Here is a 23,527-nt window from a genome sequence, read left to right on the forward strand (position 1 = left end):
TATTCATGGAGGTCGATACAGAGATATATTCATAGGATTTCCACTATTAGCTTTCTGGCTAAGGATGCAATTTGGACAGAATGAATGTGCACAGGGTTCCTTCCCAAAACTGTATGTAAGAAGTTGGGAGAGGAGGTGAGTGAACAGTGAATTCCCAACAGTCACAAACACACGACTACTGTCTCTATAGCAACATGCCTGCATATGATATGAGAGTTCTTCCTCTCCATCTTTAAAAGGTCCTTCATGGATTGTCTTCTTTGCTGGGACATAAGGACCTGTATTGTAGTATTATATATAGTTCGGGTTTGCATCTTGTTTGATATTCAGAAGCATTGTTGTAATATGTATCTGTTGTTATAAAGCCCATTAATGAATTGGGTTTAAAAGCAAATGCAAACACAGGACATTTTTGCACCCGGCTGAGAAATAATAACTCCTTCCAGCTCTTTATGGCCCAAAGGAGACTTTTATCAAGTGAATACATCAAATCAAGTAACGACAAAAATTCTGAACTTTCCTTTTCTATAACACTGCCAGAATACATCTTCAGATAAAGGTTTGCCACCTTTCCCTAAGAGTCAACAAGTACCAAAACAAACAAACAAACAAACAAACCCAAAGTCGGGGAAGGATAAGAGAGTTCAATTGAATGTGAAATGGTGAAGAAATAATTATGGATGATGTGAGACTGCGGCAGGCCATTGGTTTGACAGGACAAAACTAGGTTATCTGGAGTTGTGTTTCTCAAGAATACAGAATGTAGCTTGAAGCAGACTGTAAATTCTATTCAAGGTTAAGTACTTTTTGCTTTCCAGTTCAACACGCTGTTACTGACATGGTCCCTCAAGCTGTTTCTGAGTTATGGTGACCCAATGATTTAGTGACCTCCGAAAGGACCTATTGTCAACAGCTCTGCTTGGGGCTTGCAAGTTCAAGGCTGTGGCTTTCTTTATTGAATTAATCCATCTGATTTGGTCTTTCTATTTTCTTGCTACCTTCAACTTTTTTCAGCGTTATTGTGTTTTCCAGTGAATCTTATCTTTTCATGTTCAAAGTATCGCCGTCATTTTTGCTTCTCTAGAGGTTCAGTCCTGATTTTGTCTAGCACCCACTTCTTTGTCTTCCTGGCATTCCAAAATATCCATGAACTTCCCAAACACCAGATTTCAAATGCATCCCTTCTCATCAGATTCTTTTTCCCACTGGCCAGCTTTCACATTTCATTCAAGAACACCACAGTATGGATGAATTTGGCCTTGGTCTCTAGGAGTACAACACAGTAGGCCAACCACAATTTTGAAACAGAGGTGGGTTCTTCCTTCCCTGAACCCATGTCCTTCCTGATGTACTTCTCATAATCTACAATTTTCGATTACACAGCAATTCTCCATTATGGGAAAGAACATCTTTGAGAGATGCTGAGTGCTCACTGGACAGATCCTGAAGCTGTGGCTCCAATTCTTTGGCCATCTCATGAGAAGAGAAGACTCCTTGGAAAAGACCTTGATGTTGGGAAAGTGTGAAGGCAAGAGGAGAAGGGGACGACAGGGTCACCGAAGCTACCAACAATAATTTGACCCAACTTCGGGAGGCAGTGGAAGACTGGTCCATAGAGTCATGAAGAGTCGGACACAGCTAAACAACTAAACAACAACAACAATGATTAACATTAATCCCAGATCACTTTGTGCACTAGTCTGAAACCCTTGAATGTCTGTCATCTAAATTTGACATACTGCCCACTTTCTCACACTAGAATTTTCTGGCCAGCATAAACCCTATTCAGGTACTGAACCCCATGCAGAATGAATATGCATCACGTGGAACACTGCAACACCACACCCTTTCATCACCCTTTTACATAAGCAATGAAATTAGTTGGGGGCTGTCCATGTGAGTTGGGATCAAAGACGCCATGGAGAGCAGAAGCGATTCCTCTTCAGTCTGGTTGCTCATCACATGATGGAAGGGTTCAGGCCTAGAAATGTTTCCTTCTTCACTTGAGTATGCTACATGGTATTCAAAGTCCGAGTACAAAGCTTGGCACTTGCGACAGTTTTTGAAGTGGCCTCATTTTCTTCCTCTTATCATGCACTTAAATAATGCTGTTATTACTGGGGTTCTGGAATGAACAGAATGGCTCTTTGCATTTATAGGCAGAGCAGCCAGAAAGAACCTTGAAGTTGTTGGAACCGCTGTAGGCAAAAGTAACGATAAGAAGAAGCAAAGAACAACCCTGTGGTCCCTGGTGGAGCTGAACAGGTCCCCTGAATTCTGGTCACTGCATGGAAACCACCTCCCATCCATTTCAACATGCATGAATGGATCTGCTAACCTGGAGAGCCATTATATCTCCTAGGACTAAACAAGGGCAACAGGAGAAAACAGAAGGAAGTCTCTTCTGTTGGGTTTATTACCAGCTTCATGCCTGGACTTAGCTCAAAGTGCTGGTTTTGATCTATAAAGTCCTTCAAAGTATTTGAACAACTGCTTCTCCCCAGAGGTGTCTGCCTGTGTTCTATGGGCATAATCCGTGGTTCTGGTTCCAGGGCCCATTGCATACTGAGAATCAATAAGTGACTCATGGTCAGGCCTTTTCAGTAGTGACTCATCAGGCAAATATGATTATGATTTCTCTAGAGAGATTCACCTGGGTCCTTTCTTCATCATCTTTTAGCACCAGGCAAAATCCTTCTGGTTCTGGTATGTTTTGAGTTGCTTCATTGCTGTGACTGCTTCAGAGCTATTGTACACATTGCCTTGCAGTTTTAGTCTCTGTTTTCCAAATGATAATAGTAAAATACTACTACTGCTGCTGCTAACAACAACAACCTGTTTTCTCCTGCATTTTATCATGATTCTATCTCTGAGTTATTAATTACTGTTCTTATTGTTGTGTGTTTATGTTCTACATTGCCCTGAAAGTAGAATGCTATATGCTCTCTCTTAGGGAGGACTGTCTTCCATTTGAAGAGCTGCCAAAGAAGAATACTGTTTTTTTTTGAAGGTATTGTCCTCTATTTAAATAATGGCCCTGTCCAACTCTGATTAAAGCTAGAGAACCTTTGTTGTCAGTGAAGATCTGGTAAGTCAACTCCTCTGTATGTTCCATCGATTCTAATGGGTCTACCATAATTGCAATTTACTATGCTAAAGTCACAAACATAATAAGCCTGCTGAATCAATGGAATGTATGGTGAAGTTGACTCACAAAATCTCCACTGATTCAACAGACTCACTCTAGTTCAACTTACTACACTAGGCAACAGGATCTCATCCTATGCTTTGAGGAGCATGATTTTACTTAAAAGCAAGATGCAGGCTACCTCATGCCTTGTCTTACTGCATATATGGGCTCTTATATTTAATAAACAATACAACTTTTTAAAAAAGATTCTCTAAGGACCCTGGAGAGCAATAGTTTCAGTTATGGGTTGCCTTCTGTTTTTGGAATACTCTTTGTGCAGCTGGCAGGAAGAAGCCCATCCTTCTTTAAACGGAAGCCCTGTCAGATCATTCATTGATGCTTCTGCTGAGCCTTGATTTAGGGCACTTTGGAGGAGCAGGTGCACAATGGAGCAGGAGGGACGAAAAAAATACCTAAAGCCCATCTTAAGAACATATCCAATTTTTTTAAAAAAAACCTTTTAATCCTATTAGTTCTTTAATCATATTAGTAGTTTTCATTTATTTTTAATTCACCACCTCCACCAATGCGTGTATTAGCGTAGCATTAACCTTCTACCAGGGCAATGTGCCACAAAGCAGATAATTTCCCTTTCCTCCCTTGAACCACAGTAAGACTCTACTTAAAGGATGTTTCCTTTTATTTGTCGTGTTGCAGTGGGGGCTGTGATGATTTCTGACATAATCTTGCCTCTTGGGTAGCTTAATCTGGGTTAATTTAAATTTTAACCTTATTTTTGTTCTTTTCTAATGTGGCATTAAATGGGCATTACAGGAAATAGAATACTGGGACAAGTTCCTTCCTTTTAAAACAGGGGAAGAGAGGAAACGGATACGCCTGTCTGACCTGGATGGCATCTTTTGGTCCACATGTACCTACAATGAAAGCACTAAGTAGAAGAACTTGCTGTTTCATTGGTATCTGGAGGCATTCTCATTCAAGCATCTTTGACCCTCTTCCTGTTTTCCTTCCTCGTTCAGAGCAGGCAGTTGCAAAGTAGAGTGCAGGGTGAGGCAGACAAGTAGCCTCCCAGTTCAGAACACCAACCAAAACTGATTTAAGACACCTGCATAGAGTGAGCCAGCACCTCAGGTGGCCAACAATAGAGGTGGGTGGAAATAATGAGGAGCTGGAGGAAAGAACTGTGTGTGTCATATGCTGCTGCCCTGAGGTGCCATGCTGAAATTCAGTATCGCTCATGCTGAAATACGATTCAGTATCGCCAAGTTGTACAAATGGAACAGATATGTTATTACTCTCCTTCACTCTGGGATGAACAAGAACAGACCCTGCCTCTCCTCTGTATGACTACCTTCCAAGTACTGGAAAAGTGTTATGCTATCTCCCCTCAGTCTTCTTTTCTCAAGGCTAAACATATCCATTTCTTTCAGTCTTTCCTTGTAGGGCTTGGTTTCCAATCCCCTGATCATCCTTGTCACCCTCCTTTGAACTTGCTCCAGTTTGTTGTCATTCTTCTTAAAGTGTGGTGTCCAGAACTGGACACAATACTCTAGATGATGCCAAGCCAGGTGGGTTTGAGCTACAGGAAGCTAGATTTAGGCTGAATATCAGGGGAAACGTCTTAACAGTTAGAGCAGTATGACAATGGAACCAAATATCTCAGGAGGTGGTGAGTGCTCCAACACTGGAAGCATTCAAGAGAAAATTGGACAACCCTCTGTCAGACCTGCTTTGATTTGGATTCCTGCACTGAGCAGGGGGTTGGACTTGAATGGCCTTATAGGCTGATTCCAACTACATTAGTCTTATGATTCTGTTTGTGTGTCTGTAGGAGCCACCGGAAAAACTCAGTACATAGAACCACAGACATAAGGCAAAACATGCCGACATTACTTTAGCCAACTGTTTTATGAGAAGAAATCCTTTCTGAGTGGTTAGAGAAGGAGAGAAGTTAACCACAGTTCAAGAGGTGTGCATAGTTGAATACACCAAATATTCTGTGTAGTAAACGTTATGATTGTGGAAATGACTGGTCCTTGCAGAAACAGCGCATAGAAGGAAAAGTTAACCCATGTCATTGAATAGGACTGGGAGATCATGGGAGCTGTTTTTCCTTCATTGGGGAACTCCTGTCCAAAATTTGAAGAAGACTACATTCTGAAGTTTACCTGAGTTTTGGTTTGTGAACTCATCCAGAAGTGTGGAATTAAGCAAGTTCACATTAAAACATGGATTTCTCCACCAATCCTAATGCGGACCTACCACAGGTGCAGCACCTGACTGAGCAGAAAGGCATTCACTCCCATGTAAGAGGGGCTTCAACAAGCTTTCTCTCTTTGGCTAAGGTTTTGCCTGAACAACAAAACAATAACTGTTTCTCACTGCTGGCTTGGCCCCTTCTAACTCCCCACTTGGTATCTCAATTGTACTGTCTTGTCACAATCTCTGATCCCTTAGTCCCCTCTGATCACTGCCTATGGCTCACCCTTAAGAGAGACCACCTTAAACACAGCCAATCCCTTTTGATTTCAGAAGCTTTGCAGGGTCAGACCTGGGTAGGACTTGGGTGAAGAGGCACCAGGAAATACAAAAACTCATAACTGAAGCCCTAGTGTTGACAATAGTGAGGTGCTTCCTGGATAAACCACAGCAGGGTTTTATCTTGGTGGTGGTTTTAATTTTTTTCCAGAGGAATGGCTTTTTGAGTGATCAATAATGCAGCACCTGACCCAAGCTCCACCTTGCATACAAATGCTTTTGTGCGGGCATTACACTTTTGCAGTGTCCCAAAGGTCACCTCTCCAGTGTTTCCATTCCACCCACCAAATTGTTACGTGAACTGTGTACTCAAATGTTTTTTTTAAAAAAATTGGCTGTAGTTTCTTTCCATGGACCATATTTTGTAAGTTAGAGGGCATGGTTACTCTTTGAACTACAGCATGCTATCAAGACGATGTCATTCTGGTGATGTGACCTTACGGCGCATTTTGAGGTTGCTTCTGTACGACGATGGAAAACTGATGCTTCTCAACCTTCATGCTGAAAGAAAGAACAGACTGGGTTCTCTCTCATTATAAATTCTCTGTGGTTCACTAAACAATCAGACACATTATATCATTGGAGTTCAAGAGATTAAAAATAAACCTTGTCCTTTACAGTAGCTTTTAAGATGTCAGCCCATTCTACCTCACACCTCCTCTCCATTTTCTCCATACAAGACACGTCCTAAATATCTCCTAGCCAAGTGCCAAAGCCTTTTGAAGCCATGATGGAGCTTGAATTGGACTCCTGTGGAGATATGAACCTTTGCAACTCCCACGGTGCATTGCAAGTTCAGTGTTTTCTATGTAAAGTGTAAAGGTTGTCCAAGCTTAGAAAGAAAATCATAATAATAATCAGTGTGAGGCATGTATGGGTGGAACTGATGTAAGAGGTGTAACAAAGCAGTAAAGTCAAGAAGTGAAACCAAGTTAAAAAAAGAAGGTATAAGGGCAAATTCATGAAAAAATGAGCCAACACGATCTCAAAAATATAGGCTCACTATCACACCCATGCGTATTCATGCACAAATTGTGCCAGTACTTCCACAGAAGGGGGATGATGGTAAAACCAACCAACCAACAAACCAGTTCACAGCACTCAAAGTTAGGGACTGAAATTACTTACAGTCACTTTACCAAAAATGAAAAACACAATACATAATATAATATAATATAATATAATATAATATCATATCATATCATATCATATCATATCATATCATATCATATCATATGATCTTAGAACTCTGTCAGGGAGGCCTGGTGGGGAATCAAACTCCCAACTTCTGGCTTTCCAGATAGACACCTAAACACGGAGCTATCCAGCAATTCTTAATGTGAGATGGTTGACTAAGCAAATGTAATCCTAGCTATATGGAGGTTCCACAGCATTTCTTAAGGTTATACACAAACAACTTATCTTATTTGCTATAGCTTTCTAAAAGGGTTTAGGAAATTTACTCTTCTCTACATTTTGGAAAAGAGTTCTCCAACGAAGAAAACACTCATTAAAATTCATTAAAATGTATATGTTAGGGAAACATGCACAGAAAAAAAGCGTATATTAATAAAAAATAACATACACTGACAAAATTACATTGACACATAGAAAAGGAGTGTATTAGGCTACAATCATGACTACAGAAGAACTACACAACTTTAATTCTGACAATGAATAAATTGAAATAGTGGAAGGTTTTGTATACCTTGGTTCAATCATCAAGCCAAAGAAAAGCTACAGCCAAGAAATCAGAAGACTGAGACACAGAAGAGCAACAATAAAGGAATTAGAAAAGATCATCAAGTGCTAAGGAAGAGCCACTAGAGACCAAGACCAAGATCACCCACACTATTGTATTTCCAATAACAATGTATGGCTGTAAAAGCTGAACAGCAAAAAGAAAGCTGAGAAAAAATGATTTGTTTGAAATGTGAGGAAAGCTTTGCACTTACCCTGGACTGCCAGAAAGACAAACAAGTGGGTCCTGGATCAAATGAAGCTTGAATTATCTCTGGAGGCAAAGGCTTTCACGGCCAGGATCTAATGGTTGTTGTGGGTTTTTCAGGCTCTTTGGCCTTGTTCTGAAGGTTGTTCTTCCTAACGTTTCGCCAGTCTCTGTGGCCGGCATCTTCAGAGGACAGCACTCTGTGCTCTGGTCTATCCTACTTTGGGTACATGATGAGAAGACAGGATTCTCTGGAAAAGTCACTCCCCTGTGCCCTCACTGATCAAATTAACATAAAATCTACAGGAGGGCTGTAGGAGTACTTAACTGAGCCACTCAGCCACGGCTTCCTGTAACTCTTTGAAACAGATTGGTTCTTAGACTGTCAACATTTCTCTTTAGCTGCATTTGTTGTATTCAATGGGGATTCTCTCTGCCTTTTCCAAGTGCATCTATGAGCATCATAGACTTTTGATGGATGTCGTATTGTGGGGATCAAGTTCTATTTGTCTTCCTGCAGAGAAGCAAGAGAGGGACTTTCTCTTGTCACTGCGAAGCTTAGGCTCTGTACAGATCAGAATCCCTCTGATCTATGTACTTTGCCTTTCAGATCGGCAGCATTTTGTTTTTTTTATATAAATATAGCAGCCTCAACAAGAAGAAAATGGTTAGAATGTCAGGAAAGACATTAAAAAATAAAAGAAAGGCAAACGTTTTGTACAGTTTACCGAAAGAGAGCTCATGCTTTTCTTGGCATTTTTCTGTCCTTCATGCGATGAACTTCAATGCTAATTAAGCAGAAGTCTCTCCATGGACGACCCTAGTTTTCCCTCAGAAGCCTTCTGAATAGTTTTAACTAATTACATTCAAATGTGGCATGAGGCAGGTCACAAAATGCACTGGGTGACCTTGGGCTGGTCACACACTTTCAGCCAGACCTGCAATACCTCACAGGATCATTATGAAGGCAAGATGGAGAGGAACAGAGCTATGGAGGCTAGCTTAACAGGAGGAAAGTTGGAATATAGGTAATAAACAAAGTACCCAAATCTCTACTATATAGTTTCCCAAACAAGTTTCTTCCCTGACTTTTAATTTTTCTGCCTCACTCTATTGGCTATTTGGGGGTGTTTTTAGATTGCTTTTGAGTTTGGCTTAGACCATGTGAGCTATGAGTGTTTTTCCTTTCTACTGCAGGCCTCTGCATAGCTCTGCAACCTTTCCTCAGCTTCAGCAGAAACTCAAGAAAGAGGAAGAGGTTCTTCTGACTGCTGGACAGTTGACTACGCAACAAGAGAGAGGACATTCATATATAATCTTCAATCTATACCTGCCTTCAAGAATGACTTTAATAGTGTCATCTTTTAAGATTTTAAATAGTTCAACTGGAATGCCATCACCTCCACTGGCCTTGTTGTTAGCCATGCTCTCTAAGGCCCACTTGACTTCACTCTCCAGGATGTCTGGCTCTAGGTCAGCAACCACACTATCTGGGTTGTCTGGGATATCCAAATCTTTCTGGTATAATTCCTCTGTGTATTCTTGATGTCTTCTGCTTCTCTTAGGTCCTTCCCATTTTTGGTCTTTATCATGTTCATCTTTTCACAAAAGGTTCCTTTAATATCTCAAATTTTCTTGCAGATCTCTGGTTTCTCCCCTTTCTATTATTTTCCTCTATTTCTTTGTACTGTTCATTTAAGAAGGCCTTCTTGTCTCTCCTTGCTATTCTTTGGAAGTCTGCATTCCATTTTCTGTAACTTTCCCTATCTCCCTTGCATTTTGTTTCCCTTCTCTTCTCTGCTTTTTCTAAGGCCTCATTGGACAACCACTTTGCTTTCTTGCATTTCCTTTTCTTCGGGAAGTTTTTTGTTGCTGCCTCCTGTACAATGTTACGAGCCTCCATCCATAGTTCTTCAGGCACTCTGTGCACCAAATCGAGTTCCTTAAATCTGTTCTTCACTTCCACTGTGTATTCATAACGGATTTGGTTTAGATTTTGATGGGGCAAAAGGGAAGGGATGGCCAATCCTGAACTGTTTAAGGAAATCATCGGTCAATGCCTGTTCTGTGAATTGTACCTTGAAGGCTGCAGAGAAGCAGTACAGATGCTGGAACACAATGTAATGTGCTTCTTTGTGACTCATCAGGACCAGGAGTTATAAGACTCAAGAATGTCTTTCCTGTGGTCAGACTGTAAGAATAGTGTTGTGGACATTTCACAGGAAAAAAATCATGCCCCCTCCAGGGAGTATCTATGCTATTAAACTTGGTTAAAAAGAATATTTAGAGCTGCAGATATTTGCAGTACCCTTCCAATTATAACCAGGAGAGCAAATTCTTAGCATCTCTCCGAAAGATAAATAAGTAGGTGGTAGATTGGCTTAAACCTAAATTGTTTATAGAAGCAAAAAGGACTAAAATGCTATGATGAGAAGACAATCATTATCACTGGAAATTATAATAATGGCATGGAAAATAATGAACAATGCGATGGTTTGACTCAGTAAAGGAAACCAGAGCCTTGGATTTAAAAAGCCAGGACAGAGTTGTTAATGACTAATTCCTCCTCTTCCATAAGCCAGAAATGACCTAAAAAGACATGAAACAATAACAAACAATTGCTCCCCAGGATTCTATGGGGTGGAACAAATGCCAGCTTTTCTGATGTTCTTCTCCTGAAAGTTATTCTGAAGTAAGAGTGATGCAGTATAAGTGCAGATGTTCTTGTTGATTTCAAATGCATGCTTTGTTGGAACAGACAGACAGACAGATATCAAGGTATCCTTTTCATTTTCTCACTACCAGACTTCATGTTTGCAAGACAATGAGCCTACACCAGAAGGATATATGGAAATTATATAGAGATGAACAAGAACATAAAACAATCAAAAGAAATCATTCTCTAAAAGTTCCATCTCTATATCTCGTAATCTCAAGATTAGACCACTGTAACACGCTCTACGTGGGGCTGCCTTTGAGGCTGCTGCGGAGACTTCAGGTGGTGCAGAATGCAGTGGCCAGACTTCTCAGTGGTGTGAAAAAATACCAACATATTTCGCCCACTCCGGTCGCTTTGCATTGGCTGCCCATCCGTTTCTGCATCGACTTCAAAGTGTTGATGCTTACATATAAAGCCCTAAATGGTTTAGGGCCTCGATACTTGGCGGAACGCCTGCTCCCACCAAGATCTACCCATGTCACTCGCGCGAGTCGGGAGGTGAGGCTGAGGAGCCTGACGCCGAGGGAGACCCGGAAGGAGAAGACAAGAAACCGGGCCTTCTTGGCGGTGGCTCCTCGCCTCTGGAATAACCTACCCCCTGACATCCGCATGGCTCCCTCGCTGGGTATTTTTAAAAATCAACTAAAAACATTGATGTTTCGGCAGGCCTTCCCCTCAGCTGATTCCTGATCTCTCCTTTCTTTCTTTTCCCTAGTACTTCTTCCATCTCATTATAGATTTTCCCCATGTAAAACTGGTTTTATATATATTGTTTTACCCTTGTTGTAAGCCACCTAGAGTGGCCTTGATCGGCTAGATAGGCGGGATATAAATAAAATAAATAAAAAATAAATAAATAAATATCTGTCGAAGTAGCAAGCACACTTCTCCTTCTGTCCTACAATGTTAAACATTACTCCATATACCTTCAAGAGGAACTACAGTGGTGCCTCGCTAGACAGTTACCCTGCATGGCCATTTTTTCACTAGACATTGACTTTTTGCGATCGCTATAGCAGTTCGCAAAACAGTGATTCCTATGGGGAAATTTCGCTGGACAATGTTTGGTCCCAGCTTTGCAAACCGATTTTCGCTAGACGACGATTTTGACAGCTCCCTCTGCACTCGCAAAACGGGTGTTTTCGGGACCTAAGCTTCGCAAGACAGCGATTTAAACAGCTGATTGGCAGTTCGCAAAGCGGCTTTCCTATGGCCGATCTTCGCTAGACAATGACGATTCTTCCCCATTGGAACACATTAAATAGGTTCCAATGCATTCCAATGGGGAAATGCTTTTTGCTCGACGATGATTTTGCTAAACAGCTATTTCAATGGAACGGATTATCATCGTCTAGCGAGGCACCACTGTATTAGAAAAAGTATGCGATGAGATGATGGAACACTTCCTACCACTGTTTCGGCACACACAAACTAGGAGGGTTTGGTTGCCATTATGTTCACAAACTGGCAGCCGAGTGTGGAACGTGCTGTGAAGTAAATTGTTAGATTTTGCATCCACAGAGAATGATGCTCATTATCAGTTTGGTACACAACAAAGGCGCCCTTCTGATCAACCACAAACTTAACAGTCAAGGAATGTTAACAAGCTGATGATGTTTTGGACCTGATCATCAACTCGACAAGCTGATCATTAGACCAGCTATATGCCACACTGTCTCCTGTGTATCAAAGCAACTTGATTAAGCAAATGTGTCCCTGCTGCTTACAGATGCCAGGGAAATTAATGAGCAAGAATGAAAGCTATTTACTGGAAAGCAGAGGTGTGTGCCACTTGCTCCAGACTGTTCCCTTCAATCTGGAGGATTAAAAAAAACCCAACATGCTTCACCTTTACTACTGTTTTGATCCTAAATATAGCCACAAACCCAAACGCATGGCCTCTGATGTGCAAGATGCGAACAGAATAGCAAAAGTCATAATGATTTCTGGTGGGGGAGGACAGTAGCCCTTTTACTCTGTTGCAACACAATCAAAAAAGAGTCTTGTGTCCCCCTCAAGCAAATCACAAGCTTCATCGTGCCTTTCCTAGATTGCACCTCATTTTTTTTTCCAGTCAAGTGATCCTTCTAATCTAAAACAGAAACGGAATCTCATTGAAATACAAGAAGCAAGGCGTGGAGAGAATCAGAACAGAATGTATCCTTGCAGTGTTTCCCAGTGTCTCTTGTGTAATATGAATTCTGTATTAAGGCAGTTGAATGCAGGAACTGCGGTTGGAAGATGGTGTAGGAATGGAGCACTGAACCCTTCAGCAAGACTTTGAAGTTGTGGGTGAGCTCAATGAGAGGTAACACATTTTTAGCAGGGATTATTGTAGTAGTAGTAGTAGTAGTAGTAGTAGTAGTAGTAGTAGTAGTAGTAGTAGTAGTAATAATAATAATAATAATAATAATAATAATAATAATAATAATAATAATAATAATAATAATAATAATAATAATAATAATAATAATAATAATAATAATAATAATAATAATAATAATAATAATAATAATACCCTGTTTCCCCAAAAATAAGACCTAACCTGAAAATAAGCCTTAGTAGGATTTTTCAGGATGCTTGTCATATAAGCCCTACCCCAAAAATAAGCCCCAGTTAAGTGACACTCCGACCTCCACTCTTGTGCAGCAACCAGAAGAAGATGACATGACTGTATTTGAATCAATGTAGATTGTTGTACATGAAAAAAAAAATTAAAACATCCACTGAAAATAAGCCCTAATGCATTTTTTTGGAGTAAAAATTAATATAAGACCCTGTCTTATTTTCGGGGAAACACGGTCATCATCATCACCACCACCACCACCACCATCTTAGAACTTCAGAGCTGGAAAGGAACCTATGGATTGTTGAGTCCAGCCCCTGTCACAGTGGGGAATTGAATCTCCAACCTCTGGCCTGAGACCTAAACCACTGAGCTATGTATGAAAATGTGCATCTTTTTTCCCTCTGTTCTCTTATGTTTGTTTGCTCTTTTTTTTTTTGCACAAGCAAGAGCATTTCTTGAGCCAATGTCTGCTCTGAATGTATCTCTTGGTGGAAAGGGGTAGATGTTGCTTGCGGAATTCACCTCACCCCGTGCCACCCCCAACCCCCAAATACAGTCCCCAAGTCTACTCTCCTCCTATGTGGAAGAATCCCCAACACTCAGGGTAGCAGAGGAAGCTCAAGATGTGTGTCAATGCTGCTTAAGGAGCCTACGAGTACTGAAAGAAGCAAACTTTATTAGAGGAATTCCATCTAAGAGTGGTGTAGTTACCCAAGATATGCCAAGAGAGACTACTTGCTAGAGTAAGGTGGAAGAAGCTGAAAGAGGTCTGATAGGACGTGAAGTCCAGTCAATAGCTCAACAGTGGTTTGGGTATCTGACTGAGGAGTCAGAGGTTAGAAGTTCAATTCCCCATTGTGCCTCCTTGACAGGGACTTGATGATTCATAGGTCCTTTCCAACTCTTCAGTTCTAAGGTACTGATGATGATCATTCCCTATGAGAATCTGTGTCCAAGTGTTCAAAATAGATAACATGCTTTTAGAAGCTGAAAGCATGTCATTGTGTCAGCAGTGTGATATCCTTTGAGAATCATCTGCAAGGAATCAGAAATCTAAACAACATCTACCTCACAGGTTTCATATAACAAACTGAGCTAATTTGAAAGTTACTCTGTCTGTGCTCTGACCTGACTCCTGTCCTCTGAAGATGCCGGCCACAGCGACTGGCAAAACATTAGGAAGAAAAACCCTCAGAACATGGCCAAACAGCCCGAAAAACCTACAACAACCATCGGATGCCTGCCGTGAAAGCCTTCGAGAATACATTCAAGTGACAAGCCTTATTTCATGCAGGAATAGAATGAATATCATTAGTGCTTAGCTTTTGAATTATCTGGATTTGTCTCTTCTTTTGGTGTTAATACTAGAACCCTGTGGCACAACGGTTAAACTGCAGTACTGCAGTCAGGCTTCTGCTAAAGGCCTGAGTTCAATCCTGACGGGTTCAGGTAGCCGGCTCAAGGTTGACTCAGCCTTCCATCCTTTTTGAGGTCAGTCAAATGAGTGCCAAGCTCGCGGGGAGACGGGCAATGTGTAGCCTGCATGATTAAACTGTAAATCATCCAGAGAGTGCTCTAGCACTATGGGGTAATATATGTAAGATGAACAAACAAACTCAAAGAATCCACTTGTGTTACCACTGGAACCCAGAGGATTTCTGACCATCTCATTCCCAGGTGGGATCATCCTCAAATTATCCCTTAACCTGCGGGGGGGGGGGAGGAATCTTAGGAGAACGGAAGAATGATGGTTTATGAAAGAAAAGAAGAACAAATGGTGGAAACAATGAGTTTAAAAGATTTTTAGAACCTAAAATATCTACAACTATCCCAAAACTTTTGCCACATATATATGCTTTGACCACTTCTGTCCACTGCAGGCTTGCTTTCCTTATTTGTGCAAAACATGGTTGCACTATCCTTCACTTTTACCACTGGGAGAATGGGGACAACAGACTGTTGAGGGAAAGGGGCATCAGTAATATACATCCTCCATTCCACCAGTGGAACTGCTCAATGGGATTAGAGTCCTTCCTTGGTCAGGGGCCTTTAGAATTAGAATCCACTGCAAAGAGTGACTTGTGCAGGGCCAGAATTGATTAAGGTGTGTACGTGGCAACATCAGGGTGCATTTTTTTTCTGTCACACTTTGTTTGAATACCCACAAACAGAACTGCCAAGCAAGACAAGGATCTGTGCTCTCCCTATGTGCAAGTCTCATATTGCTGTATATGCTTCATTATACAGCCAAGGAACCTTAAAGCTGCATTGTTGTCATTCCTTTTCGTGATTATTTTTAAAAGTTAAGACTCTGCATTTCTTGTGTGGGGCAAGGAATTGGACCTCATGGCTGCCCTTCTCCACCTCTGCAATTCGGACAGAGCAAGTACTACCTACCCAGATGTTCAATGGAATAGTATCGTTGTTTGCTGTCCACTCGGACCGTCTCAGCATAAGGGCTGCCCACACCATAACCAATGATGTATCCACGCACCACGATGTTTGGGTTCAGTGGTGGCGTCCAGCTCATGACGATGCTGGTTGACAAAGGCCTGACGTGAAGAGAGCTTGGCTGGTCAGGAACCTGAGATTCTAGGAGTCAAAGGAAAAAGCTGTTAGCGTTGACATCGGTTGTATTTCGTTGTTAACAAGAGCATATTTCATATCACTGCTGCTTAAGGAAAAAACTCACACAGCACTCCTCGTTACATGCAGAAATAACATGCAGATTGTTACAGAACTTAGCTTTGGAACCATCCACTGAAACGCACAGGATTATCTACTACGCCACTCACCAAATGTGATTGCCTCCAAATTACCCCTTATTTTACCCATTATATACTTGTAAGAATGACTAACAGACAGAAGCATTTAAGCAAAATATTTCAGCTCCCGCTTTCTTCAGTTGCTCTGGTTAAAAGAAAAAAAAAGGACATATATCTTGAAAGAGTGAGAATTATGCTTTATGAATAAAGGATAGACCGCTGGAAGAGTGAATTAAGAGGAAAAGACGGGTTACTTACCTGTAACCATGGTTCTTCCAGTGGTCATTCTGTGAATTCACACAATAAGGGGTTAAGTCAGCACCTGCGCTGGTCTTCTCGGAATATTCCAGAGCTCTGCAAAGAGAAACATTGTCAATACTGTCTATACTGCGCATGCTCCGCCCGCCCAATCCTCAGTTCCATTTATCCGCCACAGACCTATGGGATCTATCTGCAGGTACGCAGTGACGGATAGTGGGGAGGACGGGCGGGTTTGTGTGAATTCACAGAATGACCACTGGAAGAACCATGGTTACAGGTAAGTAACCCGTCTTTCTTCTGCGTGGTCTTCTGTGAATGCACACAATAAGGGGTGATTAACAAGCTGGCTTACCGGTTGGCGGGTCGTCACTGCAGGGCAGATGCGAGGACAGCTCTCCCAAACCTTGTCTCCCTCTTGGCTCTCATGTCTAACCTATAGTGGGAGATGAAGGTGGAAACATTCGACCATGTAGCAGTTCTGCATATATCCGGAAGGTCAACTCCACGCAGAAGTGCTGTAGAGGAGGCCACTGCCCTGGTGGAATGGGCACGCAGGCCTTCAGGAGGAGGCTTGTGTTGTAATTCATATGCCAACGCTATTGCTGAAACAAGCCAACGGGAGATAGATGAGGAGGAGGCTGGTAAACCTTTCTTGTGTCCGAAGTAACATAGGAAAAGCTTAGGAGACAATCTAAACTCTTTAGTACGTGCCACATAAAAGGAGAGTGCCCTCCTGACGTCCAAAGAATGGAGCATGCGCTCTGTTTCATTGGTGGGCTGTGAGAAGAAGGTGGGTAGAATTAGAGGTTGATTCAAATGAAACTCTGAGACAACCTTCGGAAGAAAGGATACATCGGTGTGAAGAATAACCTTGTCATTGAAGAATTGTAAAAAGGGTTGATCAGCCCGTAAGGCGGCTAATTCACTAGCACGACGAGCAGAAGTAATTGCTACGAGGAATAACACCTTCAAAGACAGTAGCTTCAGAGAACATGTAGCGAGTGGTTCAAAGGGAGGACGCATGAGTGCATGTAAAACGAGATTTAAAGACCATTGGGGCATCAATGGCTTGAGAGGTGGTCTAAGATGATTGAGACCTTTGAGAAAAGCTTTGACTGTAGGGTGAGAGAAAAGGCGTGAAGAAGGCGAGTCCCTGGGTTGAAAGGATACAATTGCAGCTAAATAAACCTTCAGGGTGGCCACAGACAATTTGAGGTCAAACAAGTAACGAAGGAATTGTAGTGTTGTAGAGAGGGAAGCCGGGACAGCCGATAAACCTTTGGATTCAGTGAAGCTTATGAAACTCTTCCATTTATATGCATATAAAGTAGAGGTAGATGCTTTCTTGGATTTGTCTAGGATTTCTTTGATCTGCGGGATATCCTCCACGCTGTGAGGCGGAGAGTGTGGAGGTCGGGGTGAAACACTGTTCCCGCGTCCTGTGTGATGAGCGCAGGAAAGTTGGGAAGGCGCACTGAGTCCACTGCCATCTCCACTAACGTTGGGAACCAAGGCTGGCGAGGCCAGAAAGGGGTTACCAGTATGGCTTCTGCTGACTGATGGTGGAGTTGTACTAGGGTTTTCTGAATTAACGGGAACGGTGGGAAGGCGTAAAGCAGGCCGTTTCTCCAAGATAGCATGAAAGCATCTCCCAGCGAGTTGCGGCCTAGACCCGCTCTGGAGGCATATTGTGGACATTTCGCATTCCGGTGTGTGGCAAACAGATCTACAAGAGGTGTGCCCCAGCGCCGACATAGTTGATGGAATACAGTCAAATTCAACTCCCATTCGTGCATTTGATCGAGGCGGCGACTGAGTTGGTCTGCCAGAAAATTGTCCTCCGTGGATAGGTGCACTGCTACTGGGAATATGTGGTTCTGGTAGCACCATTCCCAGAGAGTTACTGTAAGAAAGAGCAGGGATGGAGAATGTGTTCCCCCTTGCTTGTTGATATAGTACATGGCCGTGGTGTTGTCTGTGACTATTTGAACACCACGGCCACGTACTAGGGGAAAAAAGGCCCTGAGCGCCTTCAAGACAGCTAGAATCTCGAGGTGGTTGATGTGAAAGGACCTCTCTTGACGAGACCACAGAGCATGTACACAATGGCGTCCGCAGTGTGCTCCCCAGCCTGTGGGGCTCGCATCTGTAGTAACTTGGGCCGTAAGCCATAGGGGCCGAAATGGACGACCCACTTGCAGATGCGGTGGGAAGGCCCACCATTGGAGTTGCTGTACTAACTCCAGTGACACTGGAAGTCTCTTCTCCTGATGATCCTGGAGAGGGCTGAAAAGGGATAAAAGCCAGATTTGTAGGGACCTGAGCTTTAGTCGAGCGTGAGCAACTGCGGGGGTCGTAGAAGACATGAGCCCTAAAAGATGTTGAGCATGTCCTGCTGAGACTGAGTGACCGGGGCGGAACTTTTGAATGGCATGGCGAATCTTTCTGATTCTTTGACGTGGAAGAAATATGCGTCCCCTGCGCGCATCTATCCTGGCACCAATGTAGTGTACTATCTTGGAAGGACAAAGATGTGATTTTTTGTAATTTATTGTCAGTCCCAAGCCCTTGAGGAGACGAAGGATGAATTTGGTATCTCTGTAGGCCTTGTGTCTGGATGGAGAGACGACTAACCAGTCGTCGATGTATGGGAATACGTGAATGCCGTTGAGTCGGAGGTAAGCCGCCACAGGGGCCATGCATTTTGTGAATGTGCGAGGCGCTGTGGCGAGACCAAAGGGAAGAGCCAAGTACTGGTAGATTGTGTCCTGGAAGATGAATCTGAGGAACTTTCGATGATCTGGATGGATGGTGATGTGAAAGTAAGCGTCCTTGAGATCTATGAGGACGAACCAATGTTTCTTTTTCAGGAGGTGCGTGATGGATTCCAATGTTACCATGCGAAACCGACGAGGATGCAGGTAAGTGTTTAAGTCCCTTAAGTCGAGAATGGGCCTCATGCCGCCGTCCTTTTTGGTGACGGCAAAGTACCTTGAATAGAAACCGTTGGGAATGTCTGTTCGTGGCACGGCTTGAATGGCTCCCTTTGAAAGCAAAGATTGAACCTCCTCCTCTAGAATAGGGTTTGCTGAAGTATACTGCACCCTTCCTAAAGGAGGATATTCTAAAAACTCTAGGCGATAGCCGGATGAAACAATTCTTAGAACCCAGGAATCGCTTGTGATATTGGACCAGTTTTGAAAATATGGCTGGAGTCTTATGTCTGTGACGATGGATGAAGGTTGTGCTATCCAGTCAAAGATATTGCTTGTGCTTTTTTGCAGGTGGCTTGTAGGCCTGACGACGCTGCGATGTCTGGTGAGTACGGTAAGTAGATGGGGCAGAGGAAGTTTGAGGTAGGGTAGGACGGGAGGTTTCCTTGAACTGCCTAAACTGTTGGGAGGGTTGGTTGTATTGGTTAGAGGACCGTTTCCATTGGTACCTATTGAATTTAGGTTGTGGCTGAATATAATAGGACTTAGCAGTTTTCTTTGCTTTATGCAAGTCCTCAAGGTGGCTATCCGTCTTTTCACTAAAGAGACCAGAAGAATCGAAGGGTAAATCCTCAACTTTAGCCTTCACGTCCTCAAGGATGTTTGCAGCGCGTAACCAAGCATGCCTACGCAGGTTAACAGCAGTAACAAGGATTCTGGCTGCTGCTTCCACTGAATGTCTGGTTGCAATTCTTTGGTGCTTGGAAACGGTTTGCGCTTCCTCATAGGTGTTCAGAAAAGCTTGGCGTGCATCAGCAGGCAACATGTGTAAAGCTGGCAACGTCTTGATCCACAGCTGCTTTTGATATGCTCCTAGAGCAGTCTGATAATTAGCAACTCTGAGTATAAAGGCAATTAAGGAATAAAGTCTTCTCCCGATTAATTCAAGCTTTTTTCCTTCCTTGTTAGTGGGGACCACATGTGCCCTTCCTGATGGTTTGGTGCAGCTCGTTTCCACTATAAGAGAATTAGGGATAGGATGTTTTAGGAGGAACTTAGCATCCTCCCCAACAATCTTATACATATTCTCCGTTCTCTTGGGTAAGGGTACCGACGTCGAAGGATGCTCCCAGAACTCCTGAATAATCTTAAGTAGGGCAGGTAAAAAGCAAAGGCTAGGAGGTGGTGAACGTTCTTTATTAATATCACCGAAGATGAGGTCCTCTTCTGGAGGAGCAGGCTCGTCAACGTGTAGTTTTAGTGTTTTCGCGAGCCTGGATAGCATTTGAGCATATGAGGAAAAATCCTCCGAGGGTGAGGAATCGTGAGGGTTGCCCGTGTCCGATTCTACTGTCTCCCCGATTGGTAAATCGTGTGGTGTAGGTGGAGGAGGTGGCTCTTCCTCCGATTCAGAACCTTGTGATGAGAAAGAAGCATCATCATCAGACGATAGCTCATGGCCTCTCGGTCGGTGTGGAGGTGGAGCTGGTGGCACGACTGCAGGGGCAGGTTGCGGGGGGGGAGGAGCGGGGAGAGGTACAGCCGATATCGACGGATCCGCAGGGAGTGGAACAGTAGGTGGGACTGGCAGGGGAGCGGGTTGATTGGTGACTGCTGCTCTTTTCCTATGTCGACGTCGATGTTTTCTAGGTGGGGTAGACGGCGAAGAAGAGGAAGAGGAAGAGAGGTAAACGTATTTGATCCTCCGACGTCGATGACGACGATCGGGCGACGTCGACGGTGAAGGAGAGTAAGAGTGGCGTCTGGATCGGCGCTTGCGACGACGACGACGAGAGGAGGAGGAGGAGGAGTCACTGGACGTCGATCTATGACGTCGGGAACGCTTGCGGCCGTCTCTGCTGTCTCTACGAGGTGAGGCTGAGCGATCCCTAGAGCAGTGCTTTCTCTTCGCCTGCTTCTTCCTCGGTGGCGAGGGAGGGTGGGGAGGCAGAGGCGACATCGATGGAGCCGGTGAAGCCCGCCCAGAAGACACAGGGCTAGCCGGGGCCGAACCCAAGCTTGTTGTTGCTCGAACAAGCTGACTTGGCGTCGGAGAGAGAGCGCCAAGGGGTATAGCCGGCTCAGATTGCCGAGGAGGAAGGGGGGTAGCCGCCCCCGACGTCGACTCCTTGTCCTTCGGCAAATCCTCCAATAATGGAGAGAGAAGGTCGACCGATCCCGGCACAGCATGGGATACAGCGTCCTTAGCCTTCACCGCTGCCTTCGTTTTTATCTGTTTTGCAGGTTTTGCGGAAACAGCAGTTTTGGCAGCAGAAGATTTCTTTGAGGTCTTCCTAGATTTTGCAGGTAGGTCTGACGGTTTGCTGACTACCGCAAGGCTAGGGGCACCCTCAGAATGGGAGGCCGAAGAGGTAGAGGGGAGCTCCATAGGTGAAGGCTGAGAGGCAGCCAGGGCTGAATTCCAAAGATGTAGTTTCAGCCTCTGTTGTCGAGCTTTTAGAGCGGCCTTGGTGAAGGCTTGGCAATGCTCGCAATTCTGAGCCGAATGGGATTTCCCCAGGCAAAAAAGACAAGTGTCGTGCCCGTCCTGAAAGGGGATCTTACCCGAGCAGACGACACAGCGGCTGAAGGGGCCCGATGGTGGAGGGGGCATAGGAAAAGAGTGCCCGCTATGGCCGTTGAAAAGGGCGGGAAAAACCCGGCGAGACTCACAAGCGGCAATAAGACGGCCGCTGAAAACAACAATGTCCGAAAGGCAAAAGGGAAGTCGTAGACGTGCAAAAGTCAAAAAACCGAGCAATCCTGGCCGAAATAACAATACAAAAGAGGTAAAAGCAGAGGAGCTCTACCGAGAAGAACCATACCACACGGCGGAGAAATGGAACTGAGGATTGGGCGGGCGGAGCATGCGCAGTATAGACAGTATTGACAATGTTTCTCTTTGCAGAGCTCTGGAATATTCCGAGAAGACCAGCGCAGGCGCTGACTTAACCCCTTATTGTGTGCATTCACAGAAGACCACGCAGAAGAAACAATGTTTGCAGAAAGCAAAATGCATGAAACTATCCCCTCCAGCCTTAAAATAGCCATGTAAAAAATATTTTCATTAATATGTAAACACAATCAAGCATGGAACATCCAATAGATGGACCCAGGACAAGCCGCTTCTAAAATATTGCTAGTAATATTTTATGGCAACAATGTAAGTCGGTAGCATTCATTATAACGTGTAGGCCTATTTTTTTATTTTTTTCTTAACAGAAGATGGTTCATATTAAAAACCTGCTCTGATTAGACCTTGAAACATATATCTGTTCAGGGAGGGTGGGGATGGGTTAATAAATGGAGTGCATTTTATTTACAGAGCAATGTCATAGATTGTATTACATGTAAGTTGGTGTAATGGCCATCCTGTTTCATGATATGTGTTTTTAAAATTCTCCTTTAAAGGTCAAAGTAAGCCTTTTGCTAGACGTTTGCATGGGAGCTACCCTATCACAAGTCTCCTCAGAAGAGCAATAAAGTAGCTTGTCCCTTTGAGAGCGGAAGGAACGAGTTACAATCTTTTCCTCAGCGAAGAGGCCTGTCATATTATAGCCAAATGATGGGGTAAAAATAACGGCAGTACAAAATGCTGATGCAAACCCTGACAAAAGAGCCTCCTTTGATTGTGAAGTATTCCCATTATAAACCTTTGGGGACTTAAAAAAAGGCAATTAAAAAAATGATGGGACGAATAATTTTGCCCTTGTGCTTCATATCGGTTGCTCTGCTCCTGCCCTCATTATTTTATGGGCTTTGCAATGAATTTTGGTGAGCACCTTTCAAGTCTTCCAAAGAAACGCTGATACCACTTGAACACCTTTGCTGAAGAACATTAGAAGTCTTAATACACACAGAACCATGTTAACCTTTTTTTAACACACTCCACCATCTCAACATCAATGTAGAACTGAATTATTTTCTCTTTAAAGCACGCGCGGGGGGGGGGGGGAATGCCAGCACACACACTCTAGTTAGAAATTACTGCCAGATCTTATTACATACTTTTATAATCCAGTAATGTTTCTTATCGTTAAAATTAACCAAGCTATTTTAAATTGTTGAAGAAAATCAGACCTATTTTTACGAATGAACCACCCACTGAGAGACAGGATCGTTCCAAACAGAGGACTTAAGTGAGGAACATCAACATATTCCATATATTTTGATTTTTAAAATACAGTTTTTGAATCTCCACAGATGAACAACTATACAAAAGGCATTGTACAACAGACAGTCGGCTTTGCTATCCCATTTCCATAGATGTACAGTCAGAAGGGAAGAAGAAGCAGAGAACACACAATTTGATGAAAACAAAGCATGGACAGTTGATAAGATAGATTTTGACAGAATCTGGAAAATACAGAATGAGTAAATTAATGGTTGGAAGAACTTTGAACATAGCTTTATAGGATTTAAATAGGAATGAGTGTACTCCATGCTAAAAACAAAAACACAGTTCACATTCGATACCAGTGATATCCTATTAAGAAACACTGAATTTTATATCTTCTACTAGTACTCTGTGGCAGCAACTCAACCTTCTACTTTAAGATGATTTGCTTCTCTTGAATGGGCCATGGACCAACCCTTCCAATCTGCATAAAATATGCAATTCAATTAAATTCACATAGCTTCTC

General features: G+C 43.1%; 1 protein-coding gene across 2 annotated transcripts in view; it reads right to left on the minus strand.

Annotated features, from left to right (window-relative positions):
* The window catches only part of DCC (DCC netrin 1 receptor), a 1,127,120-nt gene that overhangs the window by 172,409 nt on the left and 931,184 nt on the right, over window positions 1-23,527 (minus strand). For both annotated transcript variants that reach the window (XM_078384133.1, XM_072992925.2), the window contains exon 15: window positions 15,323-15,517. In XM_078384133.1, coding sequence (XP_078240259.1) covers window positions 15,323-15,517 — 195 coding nt within the window. The remainder of the gene's footprint in view (window positions 1-15,322; window positions 15,518-23,527) is intronic.

The sequence above is a fragment of the Pogona vitticeps genome, chromosome 2 (genome assembly GCF_051106095.1).
Source record: "Pogona vitticeps strain Pit_001003342236 chromosome 2, PviZW2.1, whole genome shotgun sequence".
In the NCBI taxonomy this organism is placed as follows: domain Eukaryota; kingdom Metazoa; phylum Chordata; class Lepidosauria; order Squamata; family Agamidae; genus Pogona; species Pogona vitticeps.